A 21756-nucleotide genomic window follows, 5' to 3' on the forward strand; every position below is an offset into this window, starting at 1 on the left:
ATCCCTCAGTCGCAAAGAGCAGCGGCAGCTAAGCGGTAACCGAGGAGCAGGCCCAGTAGGTAAAGCTGCTCTGAAATGCAGCCACCTCTGTCGTGGAACACAGCAAATATTCCATAGCTGCCCGATGATGCCGCCCAAATTCGGGGCAGAAAGAGAAGAAGCCTCCTGCCTCTGGATGAAATCACAGGGGGAATTTTGCAGGGACAGAACAGCATTGCTTGGATTGGAATTTCCCCAGGACATTGGGGCTTAAGTACCCAAGTATGCAACATCCTGCTGTCTTGTAGCTGATCTAAGGTAAAGATACATGCTGATACCTGAAGGATGCAGCTTCAGCCTTGTTCTTGAGGGAGAGAGAGGGGGATGGTCAGGAGAGCAGAGACCAAAAACTGAATGTGGTAGTGGGGAAAACCCCTGCAAGCTGACTCGAATAGTACCAACCCCCTGAGGCAAGGGCTGGGTCCAGGAAGGGCTTTGAGATTTCTTTCCTTTGTTCATAACTGCACCTATGTTACCGGTGTTCACACCCATTTGCTTAGGTGTGCTGTGTCATCTGATGTTGGACATGGTGCTCACCAAGCAGAAGATCTGGACTGGCAGTTGCTGGTTTGCAACAACTAGAAAGCCCTTCCAGACCCTTGCTGGAAAGCCTTGGGGTTGACAGAAATGGCCAGAAAGTCTCTTGCAGTGTCCCAGAAGATCTGGGCCAACCCTGGCTGGATCCTGAAGGGCTTGTGGGTAGGTGGGAGGGGGATGGGAGGGATTGAGGTGCTAGGGGAACATGTGAACCATCCTGATGCCTGACTCACTCAGCTTTTACCCGCCATATCTTGACCTTGGAAATGGCACCAGGCAGTCGGATGCCAAGGACCGAGCTTCGGGTAGGACTTAGGACTGGGCTGTCACAAGAAACCCTCTCTGACCCTGAAGCTTGCACTTAAACCTGGTTGGCTCCCAGTGGTGTGTTCACATGCAAACCTTCTGCGATGAAACAGAAGCCCCGTTCTGCTCTTGGCCCCATCTGTGCTGGGTGTAAGGCTATGGAGGACTTGTCTGACTGTTTGCTGCTTTTTGTTGTGTCTTTGCAGCCGGAAAACCTCTTGTACACCTCCAAAAGGCCCAACACTGTCTTAAAGCTCACCGACTTTGGCTTTGCTAAAGAAACCACCACGCACAACTCCCTGGCCACTCCATGCTACACGCCTTATTATGTGGGTGAGTCTTTTGGGATGTGCATAAGCCTTGCTCTCTTCTAGGGAATGGGGAATGCACGGTCTCAGAATCTCCTGCTATCGTTGTTAGTTTACACCGATGGTGTGTAAACTCCCTTGTTAAACTGCTGCAGCCCTGCCCTCTAGTTAAAATCCAGTACCCTCAGGTGGGCCATGCAGAAGACCGGTTTTACTGCAGACAGATCTGGGCCTCTGCAATCCCTGCTCAAGCGTTGAGGACCGTGAGAGCCAAGACGCTTGAAATGGTGGGTGGTGTAGGCTGTCCCAGGCCAGAGGCAGCATGCATCCTGTCTTCCTGCAGTCTGTCTGGTGCATGTCTTGGCTTGGTGTTAATCATGTGGCCATTTCATAATCTTCCTTGCACTGGCCACCCACGGCCTGTCGAGACTCCGGGGCCCGATGCTCAGCACCTCTTGTTCTGGTCCTGGGCCTCTGTGTAGCTGTGCACATAGTTGAAATGATTATCTGTTCGGCTTCTGAAAGCATGGGGCTGCTTCTGCGCACACCAGCCCCTAAGTTAAGCTGCCTTTTTGAGGTAGGCTAGGGAGTGCAGGTAGAGACTGTCAAGCTCATGACTTTGGCCTAAATTAGAGCTGCGCTCTTCAGAGGTGATGCATGTGTTTGGCCCCTTTTGCTCCTTTTCAGGACTTTTCTGACCATCTTGTGACTTTTTGCCTTTTCCTTTCTTTCCCCAGCCCCGGAGGTGCTGGGCCCAGAGAAGTATGACAAGTCCTGTGACATGTGGTCCCTTGGTGTCATCATGTATATTTTGTAAGTAAGCCATTCCCAACCCAGGGGAGCTGCTGCTTTTACCCTCTGAATGTTGATGGCCACTTGGCTTTGCCAGGGCCCTTGCTGGAGGAGCAGGCCATGCTCTTCCTCTGAATCCATTTGCTCCTCTAGGAACCTCACTGTATTTTAAATAACGCAGCCTTGTCCTGCTAGTCCAAGCCAAATCAGGGGGGCTGTTCCTTACTTTGTAGTGTCTGTCTAGTGCTCAGACTGGCCTGTTTGCAAAGCCTCCCTCCATATTTCGCTTGGGGTGGGGGAACTATTCCAGGAGTGAGTTTATCCTTGTCCCTCCCTGAGGGGTTGGGGGACCCCTTCAAGGATGCTGTTGGATGCATGATCTGGAATGGACTTGGATATATAGAAGAAGCAGGGGGGGACTTGATTTAGTGAGTTTCCAGTGCTCTGTGTAGCATCTGAAGGATGTTTCTCTAGCAGATCATTTCATGATATTCCTTTTCTCTCTCTCCCTCTGGCTCAGGCTGTGTGGTTATCCCCCTTTCTATTCCAACCACGGTCTGGCCATCTCTCCAGGCATGAAGAAGCGGATCCGAATGGGCCAGTATGAATTCCCCAACCCTGAGTGGTCCGAAGTATCGGAAGAAGGTAAGAGCTGCAGTGCTGTGTGCCCCCTCTAGCAGAGAGGATGGCTTTAGTTAAGCAACGTGCATATCTCAGCACTCAGGGAAGCCGTACAGGCACCATCGGCACTGAAATCCCATGGGGCTGGTTGTTTTGATAGTGGCAATGTGGTTTCCCTTTCCTGGGGCAGGGAAGTGGGGGATTTGGATGACACTGTACCCACAAACAGTTCACGTTGGTAACAATGGTGATGGAGGAAATGCAAGTTATAAGTCTCCTGGCAGAACCCACGACGAGCCCGCTTCCTTCATGGGTCTCATGCAGGAGGCTGACTGGCTCAGGGTCATGCAGGATGGCACTGGCAGGGCAGGAGTGGGATCCCAGGTCTCTGAGGTCCCAGGGCAGCCCCTTTACCCTTTTGCTGTTTTTCCTTCACTGTAACACCCCCTGGGAAAGCTCAGCATTTGTATCCAAGGCCTCTGGGAGTAGAATAAGGCCTAGTTAAACCTGGGCGTCTGCCCCATTGCAGCCAACAAAGTACCAGGGGCTTTCACCAGGCGATGCCCAGATGTGTAGATTTAGATAGATAAATAAATAGATAGGCATGCTTTTTAATGCTCTCTCTTCCTGCTCCAGTTAAACAGCTGATTCGGAACCTGCTGAAGACAGACCCAACCCAACGCATGACGATAACGGAGTTCATGAACCATCCTTGGATCATGGTAGGTGCCTGGCATTCTGGATGCAAGTGCTGGCTACTGGAAGGGCAAGGGCTACAGGAAATGTGACTGGTGGCTTAACCCCCTTTTGTCTCTCTTTCTGCCTAAAGCAATCCATGCAGGTACCTCAGACGCCACTGCACACTAGTCGAGTGTTGAAAGAAGAGAAGGATTTGTGGGAGGATGTCAAGGTAAAGGCTCCCTGAAATTTTTCTGCCCTCGAAACCCATCTGCTGCAGATGGTGTGCTTGCTGCTGTTGGTTTGTGAAGCCAGTCCCTGAGTACGCAGCCTCGCTCAAGCTTGTGTGCTGCTTTTGGCAAGGGTTTGGGTGGGGGGAAGCCTTTTGGATCAGGACCCAGGTAACTGGCCGTAGGTCTGTAGGTGTTTCTCCACAGGCAGCCCTGGGGCCTTTACTGGGTTCATTTGAGCCTGTGAGGAAGGCTTCTTGACAGAAATTATTATATATCCTGGATGTGAGAGAGGAAGTAGATTGGGAAGGAAGAGAAATGGGCTGCAAACACAAGCTATGTATAAATGGGAAATGCACATATTTAAGGGGCTGGAATATTTCTAGAAAGTACACTCGTGTGGCTGGTTGCAATACACGGGTTTCCACATTTTGCCTCCAACTGCAGTGTTGAGCCTAACTGGTCTAGTAACGACTCTGTCGTCACTGCCTCAGGCTTTTTGGCAGGGCCTCAGATTTGCCTCGAAGAGGTGAGCAGATAATTTGGTCTCTGTGGCCTATTCAGTCCTCTGCTGAGGCTGCCGTGCCAGTGGCATGAAGGATGGGTTTAGAGGCTGTCTGCTTCTCTCTCTTCCCATGGGCTATAAGGAAGCCTAGGTATGAATAGATGTCAGTTTGGGAGTTGGAAGTGATACGGTGGGTGTTTTAAGAGGGGGTGCTCTTTTTCAGACCACGAGCGTGCAAAATCATTTGATCCAATACATCGACAGGGGTGGCTGGAAATGGAAGCACGAGCAACTCAAGCTAGAAATAAAACATAAATTGACTCCAGCAAAGGCAGCTGGACTAAAGGGGGCCAAATGGCTTCTCCATCCGCCAAAGCCTTTTCGTTAATGCTGGTTGCTATAGTTCATAGATTCATAGATGTTTGGGTTGGAAGAGACCGTAGCAGATCATCAAGTCCGAGCCCCTGCCCTGGGCAGGAAAGAGCCCTGGGGTCGGACAACCCCAGCCAGGTGTGATCCAGTTAATCTCCACGTGAAGAGGACTGATGCTGGGCAAAGGTCTGACCTGGATCGCATGATCCTAATGGCTTGTTCCAGCTTTAGTCTGCAACTGCGTTGGCCAGGCAGATACGAGCACTGGAACATACGGGCGTTGTGTGCTGTTGCTAATCGTTCCCACGTTTCCCTCTCTGCCTCCAGGAGGAGATGACGAGTGCCTTGGCCACCATGCGCGTAGACTACGAACAAATCAAGATCAAGAAAATCGAAGACTCGTCCAACCCTTTGCTCATGAAGAGGCGAAAGAAAGCGAACCCCGTCGAGCCGACAGCACTCCCCCACTGAGGGCGCCGCCCAGCCCTGCCCGGGCATTGACAAAGCAATAACTATATATATATTTTTTGAGGAAAAAAAAAAAAAGACAAAGACAGACTGTTATATCGAAGCGCATGGAATTCAGACATTTATACCAGACTAGTTATTTTTAGCAGCCCACCTGTGTTTCTGACCTTTCTGGAGCAGGCAAGGAAACGCCCCCTGTAAGATATGCCCACACGTTTATTTTTTGTCTCCTAGTTGAATGGTGCCGGTAATTTGGATTTTTTTCCTGGGTGAAATTCTTTGCCTCCCTCCTTCCAAAGACATGGAGATTCCTGTGGTGACCTTTTTTAGGGTATCTAATATATAAATATTTTTTAAAACTACTGTAGAGCTGAAACCCAGACAGTGTGTTCCCTATGCAAAGTGTTCACTAGAGATGAAGGCTGCTGGCTCTTTGGTCAGTGCCGGTGTTTTGGCCAGCCGTCGGTTGGGGTGTAGGGATGTGCTGTTGGGGGCTCTTCCTAGTCCCTTCTGCTCTCCTTTTAACTCTTATTTGCAGGGGCCTGGAGTTTGGGTTTGGCTGGGAAAGCCTCTGGGTCCAGAGCTGCTCTGCAGGCCTGGATAATTGCTGGATGCCCTTTAACGTAGCAGAGATCCTTCCTGAACTGGAAGCCTTGACATTAAGCACATGCACACGTGGTTGTTCTCAAGTACTGTTGTGCATGCATGTTGCATGTATGCAGACCCATGGGGTGCGTGTAATGCGTATGCAGATGCGGGAGTGCACGTGTGCACTCGTGCGGTCTGTCTGGACCGTCCATTGGGGTCTGCCACGTGCCTGGGATTCAGTTTTAGTCTCAGGGTTTTGGGGAGTGGGGGGAAGGGATGAAGTGTCTGATGAACCCCCCCCACAGCAGCCTCAGCCTTCCTGGGATTAGACCGGAAGCACCTAATGCAGTTGCCCCCCATGCTCTTAGTGCTCAGCCTGTTGCAGGGTTTTCAAGCTCTTGTGAAGTCAAGAAGTTGCTGGTTTTGTAGAGGGAGAGAGACCCGCTGCTGTCCTTTCCTGGCATCATGCCCTGACTTTCCTTGGGGCTCCCAGTGTGCTGAGCATGACTGCTTCATACCATGGCACTTCTTCAAAGCTGGCAGCAGAAGTCAGACCATGCAGACACTCCTTCCTCTGTGGGGCCCCAGCACTGACCACAGAGCTTATGGGAGAGCGGGCCCTTTTCTCTCACCGCCAGACCCATCTATTCCTGCCCCACTCGGATGTGGGAAAGACTTTTCCCCGCATCGGGGAAGCGGGATTCGAAGTGCAGACAGGGCATCCTTCTCTCCATCTCTTTTGTGAGATGCCTGGGCAGTGGATTTCAGTTCCTTACAGTGCTGCAGTATTTCCTCTGGCTCTTCAGCTGCCCCTCGCTCCCCGTCTCAAGAAGCTAATATGGGCAGAAGCTACTGGAGGTCCCACCAAGCAAACCAGCTGGCTCGGGCATGGCTGGGGGAAAGTGGCCACGTACCTGAAGGACCAGCTAAGCTTCAGAGTCGTTGGAGCAGCAGCTGGTTTTCTAGCACTGACTCCCCCATTCGAGGGGCACCTGGTTTCTGGGGAACCCCCGGCTCGGTGGACTCCTGTTCTGCTGCTTGCCTGCATGATGCAGGAGGAGAGGCAGCTCCTGGCTTTGTCCTGGCCTCTCCCACGGTGGTGTTCGGTGTTTGAAACCCTCTGTTCCCAGAAGCAGAACAGCTCTTTTGAGGTCTTTAGTCCATGAATTATTTTCTTTATCACATTGTTTCACTGCATTTTAATGTGTTCCAACAACAACTCTTTTTTTTTTTTTTTTTTTTTTTAAGGAAATGTTTAGTTTCTAGACCTTTTAGACACTGTATGGAATTTTAATTTGTTTTTAAGCCAGATTTTTAATTTTTTTGTCTGTTGGCTTATACTAATCTTCCTGGTCTGCTTTTCCCTCTTTCGGATTAAAGACACTTAATGCGTCGCCCAGTCTTCCTGTTCCTTGCTTGTGTATCAATCCAGATTGGCTCCTACTGGTCTTTTGGGGTTGGGGGAGGCAGTTTCCCCCACCCTGAAGGGGGACTGAGTACCTGCAGCCTGGGTGTCGGGAGAAAATTCTTGCTGGGTCTGATCCGGAGCCCATTGGCAGTCCTGGGAGCTTTTTGCAGGGCCTTTGAAAAAGTTGGGGTCAGGCAGGAGTCTCTTAGAGACATTAAGTGGGATTGATGTGCTGCCCAAACCCTTGCTCTAGCCTTGTGCACAGCAGAGGATTTTATCCATTGACTTCAGTCGGTGCTGGTGGGGGAGGGTATTTCTACAGCGATCTTGGTGCCTCTTCTCTCCTTGCAGAGTTGGTAGCAAGGCTTGGCTGCCATGTCTGCCCTTGGCATATGTCCTGGATAAACAAATATTGGTCCCAAGGGTTTTCCCCCCCGTAGGTGATCCGTGGCAGCTGGGCTCTTTTCTTCCTCCTCCACTCCCCCTTCACCAGGCTATTTGGCACAGAGATGAAAGACTGTTAGGCGAAGCAATTAATTGCAAGGCAAAGGGGGAGAGTGCGGGTCTGGCTCATAATGGCCCTTCCTCCTTCCCTGGCCAGGCACGCTGTGCCATCCAAATCTTTCTAAATGCCATGATGTAGTTTCCCAGCCGACCCACCCACCTGCACCCAGGACCTGGATGTGATGTGAACGTGCTACTGGGAAGTAGCAGCCTCCGGCACTACTTGCAAGAGCCAGAAGAGGGAGATGCTCGTCTAGCTTTTTCCTCTGCTATGTTTGGCTTCCAGCCACTTCCTTGCAAGAAAGAGGCACCATGCTCCTTGGAAGCTGGTAGGCTGCAGACCCTGGAAAGGGCCCTGCTTCCCTCTGCCAGCTCTCAAGGCATGGATTTTGTTGGCTGAGGCTGTTTCCAGTAAGCAGTTCCTCTCAGCTGGGCACAGGGAGGGCTTCTGGGAGGGGAAAGGGTCTGGGTAAGGTGACAGATGCTGCTGGCTGTAAAATGCACATTATTGGCTTCTCTCAAGTGTTGGTAGTGGCTACAGCTCACCAGCGCGGTGCACAGATCATCTGCTGCCATCAGAGATGAGTACCCCCGTGTGCATGGCTGGAGGGCTGCTGTTATAATAGCTCTCAATGCCTTTGCACCAAGGTTATCAAATCTTTCCTGTCAAGTATATAAAGAGAAGGCAGTGCGGCTTGCCAACTCCATCCTGCCCCTCTGCTGCTTCCAGCCTTGGGCAATGCCAGGCTCTTGTGAAGACAAGGGTGGGAAGGCACTTGGATGCTCTGGTAATCAAGATTGCATAAGTGCTGAAACAGGAGGTGTGGGCTGATGTGTGCGGGTGGATTATTTTTCCTCCCGCCACCCCTTTTTCAATCTGAATTTGCCACTTGAGTCATTGACTTCCGTTCCATGAGAGTCTGAGGAAGCTGATGGCATGGGCTCGGGACAGCCATGCTGTTAGTGCTGACAATAAGGTGCCTAGGTGTTGCAGGCTCCAGTTCAGCAGCATCAATTGCATTGGGGGCACAGGGGAGAGCTAAGCAGCAGAGCTCGGTGGGTGTGAGCTCTGCAGGACACTACAGGGGAGAAGAATCCTACTCGCCCTTGCTTTCACTTCTGTGCTCTCACCAAACAAGTTTTTGCCTCGTCTGCAGGGTGGGTTCATGCTTGGCATAGCGGACACAGCCCGGGTCTGGACCCCCGTAAAAGCTGAGCAGCCCAGTCCTGGGCTTCGCACCACTTTGCTCTGCCGCTGGAGCTCTGACCAGCAGCCCCTTCAGCCAGCCCAGGTAAATCCTTTCCTTGAAGTGCGCTCTGGCATTGCACTTAGAGGCTCTGCAGAGTTGTAATTTGGCCGGCATAACAGGAGTGCTGTAGGTCAAAGGGCTCCTAATGCACCTCAGTCTGATCCAGTAGTGTAACTAGGGGGGGCATGTGGGGCACCAGTCTGGGCACCAACTTGAAGCAGATGCCAGGATGGTGTCCCCCCTGCCCCCAAACATGGAGCCTTTGCTGGGGCAGTAGCAGACAGATGCAGCAGCAGCTGGGGTCTTTGTGTGCCTGGAGCAGGTAAGACCTCCTCCTGCACACCAGCAGCATTTTGCAAAATGTTTTAGTTACTTCCCCGGCCTGATCTTGCCCACCCCTGCCCCTTTCTTGCTGGGCCCAGCAAGACTTGCTGCATCAGCACACCTCGGTGCCATCCTGCAAAGCTTTTCACATCAGGTGCCTTTTAGATGTGCATCAGCCTGGCACGAGTTTCCAGTCGTTTCCCCCACGCCCCGCCATCCCAGTGCTGACGTTATGGATCAGTGTTTGTCAGAGCGGGGCTATGGTTGGGCTGCCCATGAGCTTTGCCAAAACGCAGAGAGCAGGGAAGCTCTGAGCAGGTGATTAAAAAAGGCTTTATCTGATTTTGTTTTTTTTAAAGTGATTTCACACTGGGAGACTGGTTACTTTTCTTTTCCGCTCCAACCAGCAGGGATTGACGTCTATTCGAAATGTGTTGGTTAAAAAAAAAAAGCCCTGCTTTTGTGGCTTTTGAAGCTGATGAAATCTCCCTTCTTTAATTTGTCATAGTGTTTTCTATTGCACCCATGGCAGTGGTATCTACACACCGCCTAGCTAGGGCGTATCTGAAGGACAAAGTGTCATGCGAACTCCACAGAGCTTCCTGCCTTTCATCCCTGCATAAGATGGAGCTCCGCTTGGGTTGTTAATGAATTAAAACTGTGCTGTTCGGCAATCTCTCGATTTGTAGTGGTGGTTGATTCTGGGTTATTTTGATTTGCCCGTGGCAGTGGGGGGCTGAGGGTTGTTGGGGCCCTGGGCAAGAGAGTCCTTTGAGACCCCTTAGACCAGGGACAGGCAATTATTTTGGGCGGAGGGCCGCTTACTGAGTTTTGGTAAGCCATCGAGGGCCGCATGACAGGCAGCCGGGGGCAGATAAATATTAATTTTCTAAATTTTTTAGAGGCCCCCCGGGCTGGATAGAATGGCCTGGCAGGCCGCATTTTGCCCACCCCTGCCTTAGAGGTACTCGGGTAAATATTAACCCACCACAGTTGTATCATGGATCTTCTTAATATTCTTTGGGGGAATCAGATAAATAGTCGAGTGTTAGAATGCAAATAGAGCACTTCTTTGCAAAAACTTCACCCCCCCCCCCCCCCAAATTTGTTATAAAATTTTGGGGCCGCCTAAAGTGTGGGGCCCTGGGTGGTCACCTGGTTCCCAACGCCGCTACTGTCCTCGGGCTAGCTCCCCAGTTAGGAATAGTCCCGAGTCCTAGCGCTTGGCTTTCGGGGGTTGCTTTGACGTGCAGAAGCACTGCTGTTTCGCTGGAATATGGACCAGGACGTGCCCGCTGATGCAGTGAGGACTCGACTGCTTTGTGGCTCTGAAGATCCCAATCAAGGCCTAAGAGCGGCAGTGGCATCATGCAAGGAGCGCGTGGTGGAACCGGACAATTTCTTCCATTAACATAGAGCCTAAGGCTAAATGACTCCCTGCATGCAGACTCAGCATCTAAAAGTCACTAATTCATTCTGACTAGAGGTAAGGAAACCAGCTAAAGGCAAGTTTTGGCTCTGATGTGTTATGATCAGGTCATCATATGAGGCCTGATCAACAAATGACACAGAACAACTCTATTATTTTCTTACCTGTAATCTTTCGATACAGTCTTTTGGGTTGACAACTTTGCTCAGATCAAACTGTGCTAGAGCTTCCAGCCTGCTTTGCACACAGTGGTTCTGGGACTGAGACAGCCTCTGCTTAGAGCAATGGGTTGCACTGGGATCATCTCCTGTGGTCACTTCCAGCCCTCTTTCTCTAGGAGTCGGTGCTTGTTTCCATCTCCAGCCCCAAATGCAGTTAGTTGCAATGACCTAATCGAGAGGCTGCTTTGGCCAGGTCATCCGTGGGTGGGGAGAGGTGATGGTTCCCGGCCAACTGGAGGTGGAAAGAGTCGGGTATGTTTGGCCTGGCTCTTCACAGCAGCTCCCTTCTATGTAACGTGGCATTGTCCTTACTTGTGTCTAGTTGGAGTCATAGCTGTCCCTGACCTGAAGACCTCAGCAGTGTCCGTGTTAAATGTTGATGTTGACACATGAGGCCAGACCAGCTCCTTAGACCATCAGATCTGTGCTGCCTCTGGCTAAAGAGTGTCAGGAGCCATAATCATTCGGTCACGGATCGCAAAGGGCTTTGTCAAAGCTGGTTGACTGAACATAAGGATGTCTTGGAGATGAGCAGTGTTGTTCCCACTTTGTAGATCGTACCTTTGCATTTAGCACCTTCTCTCTAGGTATGTCAGTATTAATTCAAGGAGCCTTGCAGCACATCTCAACTGTTAAATATTTACTGTCGTTTACATATGGCAAATTGGAGGTGCAGAGACAGGAAATGACTTGCCAGGTGTCGCTGCACGAGATTAGAGTCCTAGGCCAAGGCTCTTTCGTGAGTGATTTTTGGGTGCCTTGCTGCTGGTGGAGTCCCGCGTAGGACAGACGAATAGACTGCACGCAGCCCTTTCTTTAAGGCTTCTCAGCATAGGCAGCCAAAATTACTAGTCACTTGATTTGAGGTGTCCTGACTTCATGTCCTTTGGTCCCTTTACTCAACTTTTGGTGTGGTTTCAGCTGGGGCTTTCTCCCCCTTCTGCTGAGCTGATGCAGCATCCACTGGACACTGCTGGCCTGAGTTCACACTTCATCTCGCTTTCCTCCTGTGCCTCTGATTTAGCATTGGCTCGAGGGCTGAAGGCCACGCAAGGGACAGTCGTGAGCCTACTGGAAATGATTTGCAGTGTGCATCTTGTCTTCCTCTTCTACTTGTGCTCTGGGGATTTTCAGGTCATGTGCTGCATAGCTGCTCCCAGCAGGCTGGGAGCCCTCATGGTATTATTTTGTGATGTTGACAACTCATACTAAAACTGTCAGAAAACACTGCGGTTTGGAGTTGCACCGACTGAAAGCCTTAGATGTGTTAAGAAGCTAGCAAAATACTTCAAACCTGCATCATTGCTGTGCGAAGTGTAATGGCAGAAGCCATGAATACAACACAGAGCTCTGACTCTGATGCAATGCTGAAGCTACCTTCCAGTGACTTAGACGGAGAAACCTCCTGTTTTTCAGTTACAAACGCCTAAACAAATCGTTAAGTAACCTGATCTCCAGTAAAGTGCCATGATGGAAATGCAGGGGTATGGAAATGCAGCAGCTGGGCAGATTGGGAACTGCTGCTTAAAAAGCAGAAACCATCAGTCTTCATCTATATATCTATCAATAGATCTATCTATATAGATACATTTTTCCAGGCCCCAACCTGGGTGATTTGAGATGCTCACAGGAGGGTTGCTTCTATATAGTTATGAACAGGAACATGTACAATTTGCCAAGGGTGTAGGCCATAAGCGTGTGTGTCTGTGTTAGGGAAAGGCGGGGAGAGAGAGGTGCCTGTGCTTTTTAAATCGGAGTAGTCTCCAATTCTGTCGAGGTTTGAGACCCTTTATTTTCTGAATGTGTTTCACATCCCAGAGGGTAGTGAAGAAACCAGGCAGAAGTATGTCTCTCTCATTGTCTTTTATTCCTTTTTTAAGGGTGACTCTTATTTGTCTACATGGAAGGCATCTTAGGCTGAAATGTCAGGTCTGTTGGTCGTAGCCTTGTTGGTCTAAGGACGTAGGCAGACAAGTTTCTTTGGGTAGATGTGATATCTTTTATAAGACTGACTAAATAGTTGGAAAAAAATGTTCTTAGTAAGCTTTTGGGCACAAATGCCCTTCTTCAGGCACAGGGAGCGTCTGTTGGTGAATTGTGAGCTCTCCTCACTAGAATAGAAGCCAATAGACCTGCATTTTGCAGATTGGCTTCTAGTCTACCCAGGAGAGCACACACAACACCAACAGGCTCTCCTTATGCCTGCAGAAGGTGTTTGTGCCCGAAAGCTTGCAAAGCACAATTTTTCCAACTATTTAGTTGGTCAAATAAAAGATATCGCCTCTACCCAAAGAACCAGGGCTGTTAAATGGATTAGTTTTGCTCCAACATACTGAGTTCTGGCTTACACCTGTCTATGATCTTTTTTTCTTGTATAGTCCCCGTCTCTTGAATATCAGAAGATTTCTGTTCCCATCTCCCCTGCGACCTAAGAAAGTTGCATGGCTTTGCATGGTGTGGGGAAACGGAAGCACGGAGAGATGAAATGCCTCGCTGAAGGTTGGGCAAAGGATAGATTTGGAAGCTAAATCCAGTTGTCCCAAATCCCAGATCAATACCTTAATTGCAGGTCTACCCTTAGTTCAGTTTGCTGTGAGATGTAGGATGTCTGGCGTGAAATATTAGCTCGAGAAAGGGGTTTAACATTTCTGTATTCAGGGAAACGTCAAACTGCTGATTCCTGTAAAACAGCTACCAAGAGCACCAAGCTAAACAGAAAGGATTGATTAATTAATTAATAGCAAGGAGCCTTTTCCAATCATTCCTAGCAGGAGACAGTGGGGGGAGGGAGGCATTTTTCTTTGGCTGCCTGGTTCCAAAACAAGAAACCTGTCATTTAAAACCCTAGTCTTCAGCCCTGATGCTCTAGCGCAGTTGACAGTGCTGAAGCGGAAACGTGCACGATACCAGCATGTGTATTGCACAGAGGTGTGAAGTGTAGGCAGCTTTTTCCAGAGTCTTGACCCGCAGCTGCCGTTAGCACAAAGCACTTGCACAGGCTCAGCGGTTTGGAAAATGTTCGCTATAAACACATGTAATACTTGCGCTGAAAAACCCGAGCGTGGCTTGGGGGGGCGGGGGGTGTGCGGCTTTCCCAGATCGTGTTGTGTGTCGAGCCTTTTTTGGCAATCACAGTGCGCTCTCGCACAAATCTCATCCCCAGCATGGTCTGTGGCTTGGAGATGTTTTCCCGTGTGTTTGTAGACACAGGGTGGAGGGAAGAGAAATAACAGAAGCTTCATTCCTGGGGGCAGCTGAGGTGGAAGGTGTTCGGTGCTGCGCTGCTCTGGATGCCTGCACGGGCTTGGGGGTGTTGGTTGTAGTCGTGTTGGTCTAAAGAGATCACATCGATGCTGGTTTGGACAATTTGGGAGTCACCTGATGCCAGTGAAAACTGGGCACTGGGGAGGGTTTGATTTAACCGGGGATTCTGAATGGTTGGATCCAGGGTGCAAATTTTGGGGGAGCTTGGGGGCCCCCCACAAGAAAGCCCCCTTGTAAGATTTAAAAAACATAACCTGGGGTCTCTGATTTTATTAGGGCATGGTGTTGGGCAGCCCAATTTATTTTTTTTCTGCAGACCCCTCCCCAAGGGTCCAAGTGACTTGAACCCTGGTTGGATCTCTTGCATCTCCAAGACGGCCTGTTCTCTCCATGCATGGCTGTAGCCCCTCCACTTCCAGATACTCTGTCCAGTGTGGTGGCTCCTACCTCCCTCTTACAATTGCATTCATACACACACCTGCTTTGGGCTTCACCAATGCCCTTTCCATGGCTTCACCACTGTCTGCGTGTCCCCACCCCTTCCATCCAACCCTGTTTTCTCCCTCACACTCTTCTAGGAGGGAGATGATTGTCTCCTCTCGAATGCATGTATACCAAGAGTAACAAGGTACTCAGAGATCTGTTTTCTGTAAAGATGCTGCTATTAAAAGGAATTGCTGTGTCAATGTGTGGGCGTTACTGAGAACAGATACTTACTCATGCGAGTTCATAGCTCTCCTCCAGGTTTGAAAGCAAAATAAAATTAAAAGAAGAAGAATGAATCCCAAGCAAACAAACCTATGGGGCGGGGGGGGGGGGGGGGAAACACTCACAATCTGCCAAGAAAGGCTCTTACAATTGTTAGGGAAGAACAAATGTCCCTTTTCTCTTCCTGAGGGTTGAAGGGCATGGGAATACTCTACCGTGAACAGGTTTGTAGGAGACACCAGATCAAATCTATGTAACTTCTTCAGGGAAAATCTTCAGAGAGGATCTGAGAGGTAGTAACTAGAGCAGTTTGTGATGGGCCACCTATACGCAAGATGCAGCTTTACGCAGTTAATAGCATCAATCCAGTTCTGTTGGCACCTGTGGGGCTATCACCCAATTTGTCCTGACCTTTAATTGGCCTTACAAGAAGACATTCATGCTTGATTTCAACTAGAAGCTGAAGATCTGAGATGAAGATACGTGGCAATTAGATGAGCATGTGAAAGCATCTCTTGCTAACTCTTCTTTTTCTTTCTTTCTTTCTTTCTTTCTTTCTTTCTTTCTTTCTTTCTTTCTTTCTTTCTTTCTTTCTTTCTTTCTTTCTTTCTTTCTTTCTTTCTTTCTTTCTTTCTTTCTTTCTTTCTTTCTTTCTTTCTTTCTTTCTTTCTTTCTTTCTTTCTTTCTTTCTTTCTTTCTTTCTTTCTTTCTTTCTTTCTTTCTTTTGCAAATGCCTCGAGCATAACTGGAAGCCAGGAGTGATTGTGCAGATGATGAAAGATAAGCACCTTATCATGTAACTATGACTGGAACATGATTATTGTGTAATCATTTTTTATTTTTATACCTTGATGATCAGCATTGTCATCTCCCTTTGTGCTGGCCTGTCTATTGAGGGGGTGAAGTTTGGGGATGATTAAACCAGCTCTGGTTGACCTTTCAAGCCACGTGCTGGCTCAGTGACTATATTGGTTGCCAATCCATTGGATGTGGATGCTTTGAGGCTTCCCTTGGCTTATGGGGTCTCAGCGCTAGTTCTCTATTTTGGTGTCTCTGGCACGTTTCCTGAGCATTGGTTCTCTTTGTTACTTCTTCAGCCAAGAGGTGCTGTGATGGGTTCCCACCAACATTTTGGGTGGCTTAAGTACACACCATTACTGTGGGTTTACAGCTTTTCTCCAAGGATGCAACAGGTGCAGACAGGCACTGTGGAGGACCCTAAAATAACTTAGTCTTGGCTTGAAATACGCCCCTTGTACCCAGTTTCCAAATGTGGTTTCCTTGCTGCTTTGAACTTCCTTGAACCTGGGTCAGGACTTCTGGGGCTTTCCAGGATTCTTCTCTGGCAGTTCCCAGCTCTCCTCGTTCTTCTTGTTCCAGGTTAACGTCATGACTCTGGTCTTGGCTGGTTCCACTGTTAAGCAGGTCTCTGTTTGCTACAGGAGCAGCCCCAGCTTTTCCTTTCTCCTGCTCAGAGCTGCTTGTGTGTGGCTTTTGGATTTCTTCCCTTCCCAGCCTCACCTCTGTGGGCTTTACGAGCTAGAACCAAAACTTGGATTTCTTTGTTCCACCTGTTGTCCTTTTCCACTCTCCCAACTCCAGGTCCCTGCAAAGACATAAGCGCAAACTAGTTCTTTTGGCTACAGCCATCCCATACTGTTTCCACTTAAATTAGGTGATCGTGTCGTTTTAATGAATGACAATTGTCCTCTGTCAGCAAATGGTGGCTTCCACATCCATGCAGAGGCAGCCCCTGCTATAGGAGATCTCCTCACAGCATCAGCCAGGGTTTGTAAGCTGCATAGAGAAGGATTCCCTGAATCATCACGTACAGTAGGACTGTTGCACAGCTGTTCAGGCAGTGAATGGCAGCTGTACCTCCAACACGGAGGTAGCATTTCAGTTCATAAGGCTGTACAAAATGAAAACACGGTAAGGCTTTCCCCGTAGGCTGCTAAGTGACTACTAACAAAGCTGCTGCCACCCCTAGACCCTTCAGTAGTCGGGCTATTCTCAGCTCTGGCTAAGGGCACATCCTCTGTTGCTGCTGACAGAGCCTCACTAGAAAAAAGGCAGATTGGGTTTTCTCAGCAAAGATAGCAGCCTACCAGTGCTGCCAGGCGGTTTCATGTGCCATACTGCAAAGGATAGGCCAAATGAGGCTTCTTCCTTCGGGCACTTGCAAGGTCTGCCTTTCCATCTGAGATCATTAGAGGGACTGGATGGGCCTTTTTCTTCAAGTCATCAACCCGCTGCTCAGGGAACATAACCCCAGGGCTGCTCCATCGCTTGCCGAGCCAGGTCTGGGTGTCAGTCTCCATCATGCCCTGAAGACCTTTAGTTTGTCTTAGACCTGGAGTTGGGAGAAGGTTCCTTCATCCCAGGTTCTGCAGAGCATTTGCAGCCTGCTGGGCCAGGACCTCCTGGCAGCGTTTGCCCTACTGCTCTGAAGAGCTCCAACTCGGGTGACGCATCTACTAACATTGCTTGCTTTTCACCTTTCTAGCGAGCCCAGGTGCCTTGACTAAAGACTCCCAGTGACCCTGGGCCACGCTTAAAGAAAACATCTACTGACACAAAAAGGCTGTAAGTAACTCGGTGATGGGCTCTTTTGGATGTCCCTGCACTCTCTGGATGACCGTTTTCAAAACGTGTTGTATCTGAGTCCAGAGTCTTTCACTTCCTGCCGTGAAATAGGCATCAGGCATCGACTCTAATGAGAGGGTATTTGCAAAGTTAACGGAGCTGGCGTAACCGCGGTTAAGTGCATCGTTATCCAATGTGTACTAGGCCACGTTTTAAGGGGACGGTTGTAATTAATATCCTCTTTCCCTTTTGCATCCGTAAAGAATTGCCGCTTTGGTGTGGCCAGTTGTGTGGGACGGCAGGAAGATATCACCCTACTAGCAGCTCGTTCCCTTGCATGCTGCCCTTGCAGTGTTTAAATAACTAAATGCCATTATTTGGGCCCATAACTCTTTTCAGGCTTGGAACCGAATCTACAGAATGGGAGCACCTTAACGAGCAGGCCCGTGACATTTAATCGTTATATAATCTGTGTGCGTATATGCAGCGTTGTGTCCAGCCCGGTTCCTTCCGATGACAGGAAGGAACTGTACCTGTGAGCTGCTGACTCGAGGAATATATGAAAGATTTACCACAACGCTTTAATTTTAGTAGCTAGTTGGAAAAAAAGTTTCTCTTTGCACTCCGCCCTCTTATTTTTAGTACATTTCCAGCACTGTAAAAATTGCTATTTCTTGCTGTCAGTGAAAAGTTGAGTTCAGTCAGGGGTTACGCTTTGAACCGGGTTGATAGTCAGCATTAGTTATTATAGTCAGCAACTTCACTGAGATCTCGCTGGTTCGTCTCTGGTTTCTAGTCTCTGCCTCTGCTAGAAGTAATTGCTGCTCTGGGAGACGGAGAAGCTGATGATTTGAATAGATGTGAGATTTTATTCCATCTCTCATCCATAGAGGAGGCTTAGGGCTTATTGTTTAGACAGTGGCTTTAGTGTGCTCAACCCTTCCTTTCCCAGAAGGAACCAAATGTCCTGAATGGTTGGCTCAAATGAGTAGTAAATGCAAGAAAGACCCACAGTGACCGCGTTAGATATTTGCTACAGGTGATCCTAGAAACCGAGTGGGGTGATGCAGAAAATCTAGTAATGCAGCTACCTGGTAAGGATGGCCTGCAGAGGGCTCAAAATATTGCGAGATCAAATAGCAGAGCAGTCGAATTGCCCAGTTACTTCCAGGGTGATGCACTTAATTGGCATTGGTTAGCTTCCATCCTGGAAAGAGAGGTCTTCTCAAAGAGCTGGTTGTGTGTACATAAATCACCAGATAAGGAGTGCTCAGAACTATGCATTACAGTGCCTGAGTTGTAGGATCAAAACCTCTTGTTGGTGTCACGTGTTGCAAATGGTTTCCTTTTCCGCAGCTGTTCGTGTCGGTTCTGATCAGCGTGAGAAGGAGGCGCCAACCTTTGTCAGGGTTGTACCTAACTTGTGCCTAAAGAGAGAGATGTGGTCTTTGGGACTGTCAATCCAGCTTCTTTCATCACTGCTAAATTATTCCACTCAAAGGAAGCTGCTGTACCTGAAAGGGGATGCCTCTGATAATGTGAAGTTTGCATTGTCCTTCTTGTTTTGATGAGGGATTTCTTCTGCATTTGGCTGCGGAGTAAATACAGCTCCTGTGAAAGGCAGAAGTGGTGGAGGATGATGGCAATGAGGCAGAGCAAGGGCATGTCTCAAAGTGCACAGTCCTTTTTGTGGGATTGCTGGATGCCACTTACGTAAACCGGAGGTGCGCGATTCTGACTCATCCGGACAAAACGAGGATAGGCTGGGAAAGGAAAACCCCTCCAGATATTGTTGTCCCTGGTGGACTCTAGCAAGCAGTAGCCAACTAGCAAGTGCTAGGGATGTATGCTGACTGCACGGCAGGTCTGGCAGCATCAGCATGAAATCAGGGCTGTAACGGATATCCCACTGCTGGCTACATGCAAATATGTGGGTGCAAAATGAATCTTCAACCTCACCCCACACTTCCTCCTATGTCTAGGATAAGCAGTGGTTCAGCTTCACCAGACTTTTCAGTGAGAATGGATCTATCTCTGTTCCAAGGTCAAGCATGAGCAGCATTGGGCTTTTTACTTCATTGAGCAGGACACCTGAATGTAACTGGAGTACTAGTCCATTTTTACATCGGCCGCGCTCTTTGCTAACGTGGGCCAGACCAGCCCTTAGTTTCTGAGCTCTGACTTAGCTCTTGTGAGATTTGAAAGTGCTGTTGTTCACACTGACAGCAGAGGCGTGGAAACACCCAGGTACAAAGGAAGACTGCAGTGCTGTGAACTCACAGCCCCTAACCATGCTGCCTCTGACATCTGCCTAAGTGGTTTCGTGGGAAGCTGCTGTCACCTGAGCAGCCACACCAACTTCACTCTGCCTGCGCGTGTGCTGGGCTTGAGATAATTTTAATGACTTGTGAAGACAAAACCTTCCATACAAAATCTGAATCATTCTTGCTAGGACTAGGTGTGGCTAAGCCAGAGGGATAAGATTCCCAGTAATGCTATTTGCACTCTTCCAAGCTGGTACAGCTAAACTGCTTAGTAAATCAATAAATATTGGATTAGCACTAGGCCTGCCAGAGCTTGCCTCAGTGCAGCAGGCAAATGTGCAGAAGGGAGTGTGTTGGGACTGCCATGTTCCCTGCAAACTATAGACTAGAGACTAGAGAAACTGGACCTTTTCAGCCTCCGCAAGAGAAGGTTGAGAGGCGACCTTGTGGCTGCCTTTAAGTTCATCACGGGGGCACAGAAGGGAATTGGTGAGGATTTATTCACCAAGGCGCCCCCGGGGGTTACAAGAAACAATGGCCACAAGCTAGCAGAGAGCAGATTTAGACTGGACATTAGGAAGAACTTCTTCACAGTTCTAGTGGCCAAGGTCTGGAAAGGGCTCCCAAGGGAGGTGGTGCTCTCCCCTACCCTGGGGGTCTTCAAGAGGAGGTTAGATGAGTATCCAGCTGGGGTCATCTAAACCCAGCACTCTTTCCTGCTTATGCAGGGGGTCAGACTCGATGATCTGTTGAGGTCTCTTCCGACCCTAACATCTATGAATCTATACCGATTAGGGCTAAGGCTACTGCTAGCCTAAGCCAGTGAACTTGTAAAAACGAGAACCCTTTGCAATGTAGTAGATCCACAGCGGGCTCTTGTAAAAGCAGAGGCCAGAAACAAGAAGTTATGTACCATAAAAGCCAAGTGATGATGGACAGCTATGACCAGAGCACCCGTTTCAAATGTTCCCAGCATATTTCCTAGCCAGGGAAGACAGAATTTTTCCTTGTTGCTTGAAAACCAGAATACCTCTGATCAGCCCTGACAATACGAAACTGTGTAGGGGCTTGAAGAGCACCCCAGCAGCGTGGGCCCAGATGGCATTTGCAAGAGGTTCAGGGAATGAAACCAAAGCGAGAAAAACACGGTGTTGCTGCAAAGACGCGAACCACGTCCGTGAGACCTGGCTCTGAAATGCCAAGCTGCCAGGAGCAAACACTGCTGCAGGGAGTGAGGGATGAGAGAGGCCTCTCGGGGATGGAGGGGAGGCATCATAGCAGGCTGAAGTAGAAAAGGACAGATTGAGGGAAGCTAATTAATGTCAGTGCAAGATGGGTCCCTGAAGGGCTTGCCTGGGTTTTCAGCTGGTGTCGATCAAAAGAAGTGGATGGAGTTGTGCTGATTTAACCTGCCCAAGATCAGGTGCTATTAATGGATTATTTCCCTTCCTTCTTCAGTCTCATAGTCCCAGTCACACTCTACCTAGAGTCCTGCTCTGTCTTGTGCTTCAGGATATGCTTTCTTTCAAACCTGGAGGCACTAATTACTGGACTAACTAACAGCAGCCGCACTAAGTCTCTGCTCCTGGTTCACCTTGCCAGCCTGCAACTCTGGCATTCTCCAGTTAATGCTTTTAAAACCAACCAGTCGCTCAACCTAGCAATCAGGATTGATGCTCTTGGAAGAGCTTTGTGATATGTGTGGACACAGCAAGTGATAGCAGAAGCAAAAGCAAACAGCTCCTGTTCCTGTTGGGAAACCTCCACAGGGTGCTGTCACCCGGCCCCTTTCTTGCTAAAGTAACCTCCCCTGGGTATTGTGAAACCTCCCTTCTGCAGGGAAGATGCATTCAGAAGGGGCTCGTGCTTCTGTTGCCAGGTGAGCCGTGGAGCAGAAGTCTCCGGGCTCGATTTGCAAAGCCCGCCGCACGGCTGAGCTGCAATGCCTGGCCTGGGAAAGGACCTTTTACTGAAACCCTTACAGCCCTGTCTGGGCTGCCTTCGCCACCAGCAGACGCTGCTAGTGGAGTGCCCAAGCAGGGCCCCGAGTCTGCCTTCCCAGGTCCTGCATGCAGTTTTTACTTTTAAAGTAGTTGATAGAGCAGTGTGAAGCCTGGTGCGTGAAGGCTCTCCTTCTGCCTGTGTGTACTGGAGTTGAGACCATTTGAACGACTCAGAAGACAAAACCCGAGTCATCCTTGGTAGGACTAGGCATGGCTAAGCTAGAGGGATAAGATTCCCAGTTATGCTATTTGTATTGTACCGAGCCAGCGTGCTATTTGTACTCGCTTGCCTTGCCAGGATTCCTCTCCTGTCAACTGATGTGGGAAAAAGAGATGGCTCCATCTTCCTGG

The 21756-nt window shown here is 49.3% G+C and overlaps 1 protein-coding gene across 1 annotated transcript in view; it reads left to right on the forward strand.

The window, feature by feature from the left end:
* The window catches only part of MAPKAPK2 (MAPK activated protein kinase 2), a 61021-nt gene extending 54183 nt beyond the window's left edge, over positions 1 to 6838 (forward strand). Inside the window, exons 5-10 of the mRNA XM_006267819.3 lie at positions 1089 to 1215; positions 1928 to 2003; positions 2503 to 2627; positions 3240 to 3325; positions 3433 to 3513; positions 4716 to 6838. Coding sequence (XP_006267881.3) covers positions 1089 to 1215; positions 1928 to 2003; positions 2503 to 2627; positions 3240 to 3325; positions 3433 to 3513; positions 4716 to 4859 — 639 coding nt within the window. The 3' untranslated portion in view covers positions 4860 to 6838. The remainder of the gene's footprint in view (positions 1 to 1088; positions 1216 to 1927; positions 2004 to 2502; positions 2628 to 3239; positions 3326 to 3432; positions 3514 to 4715) is intronic.
* The last annotated feature ends 14918 nt before the right edge of the window (positions 6839 to 21756 follow it).

This window comes from Alligator mississippiensis, chromosome 14 (genome assembly GCF_030867095.1).
Source record: "Alligator mississippiensis isolate rAllMis1 chromosome 14, rAllMis1, whole genome shotgun sequence".
NCBI classification, from domain to species: domain Eukaryota; kingdom Metazoa; phylum Chordata; order Crocodylia; family Alligatoridae; genus Alligator; species Alligator mississippiensis.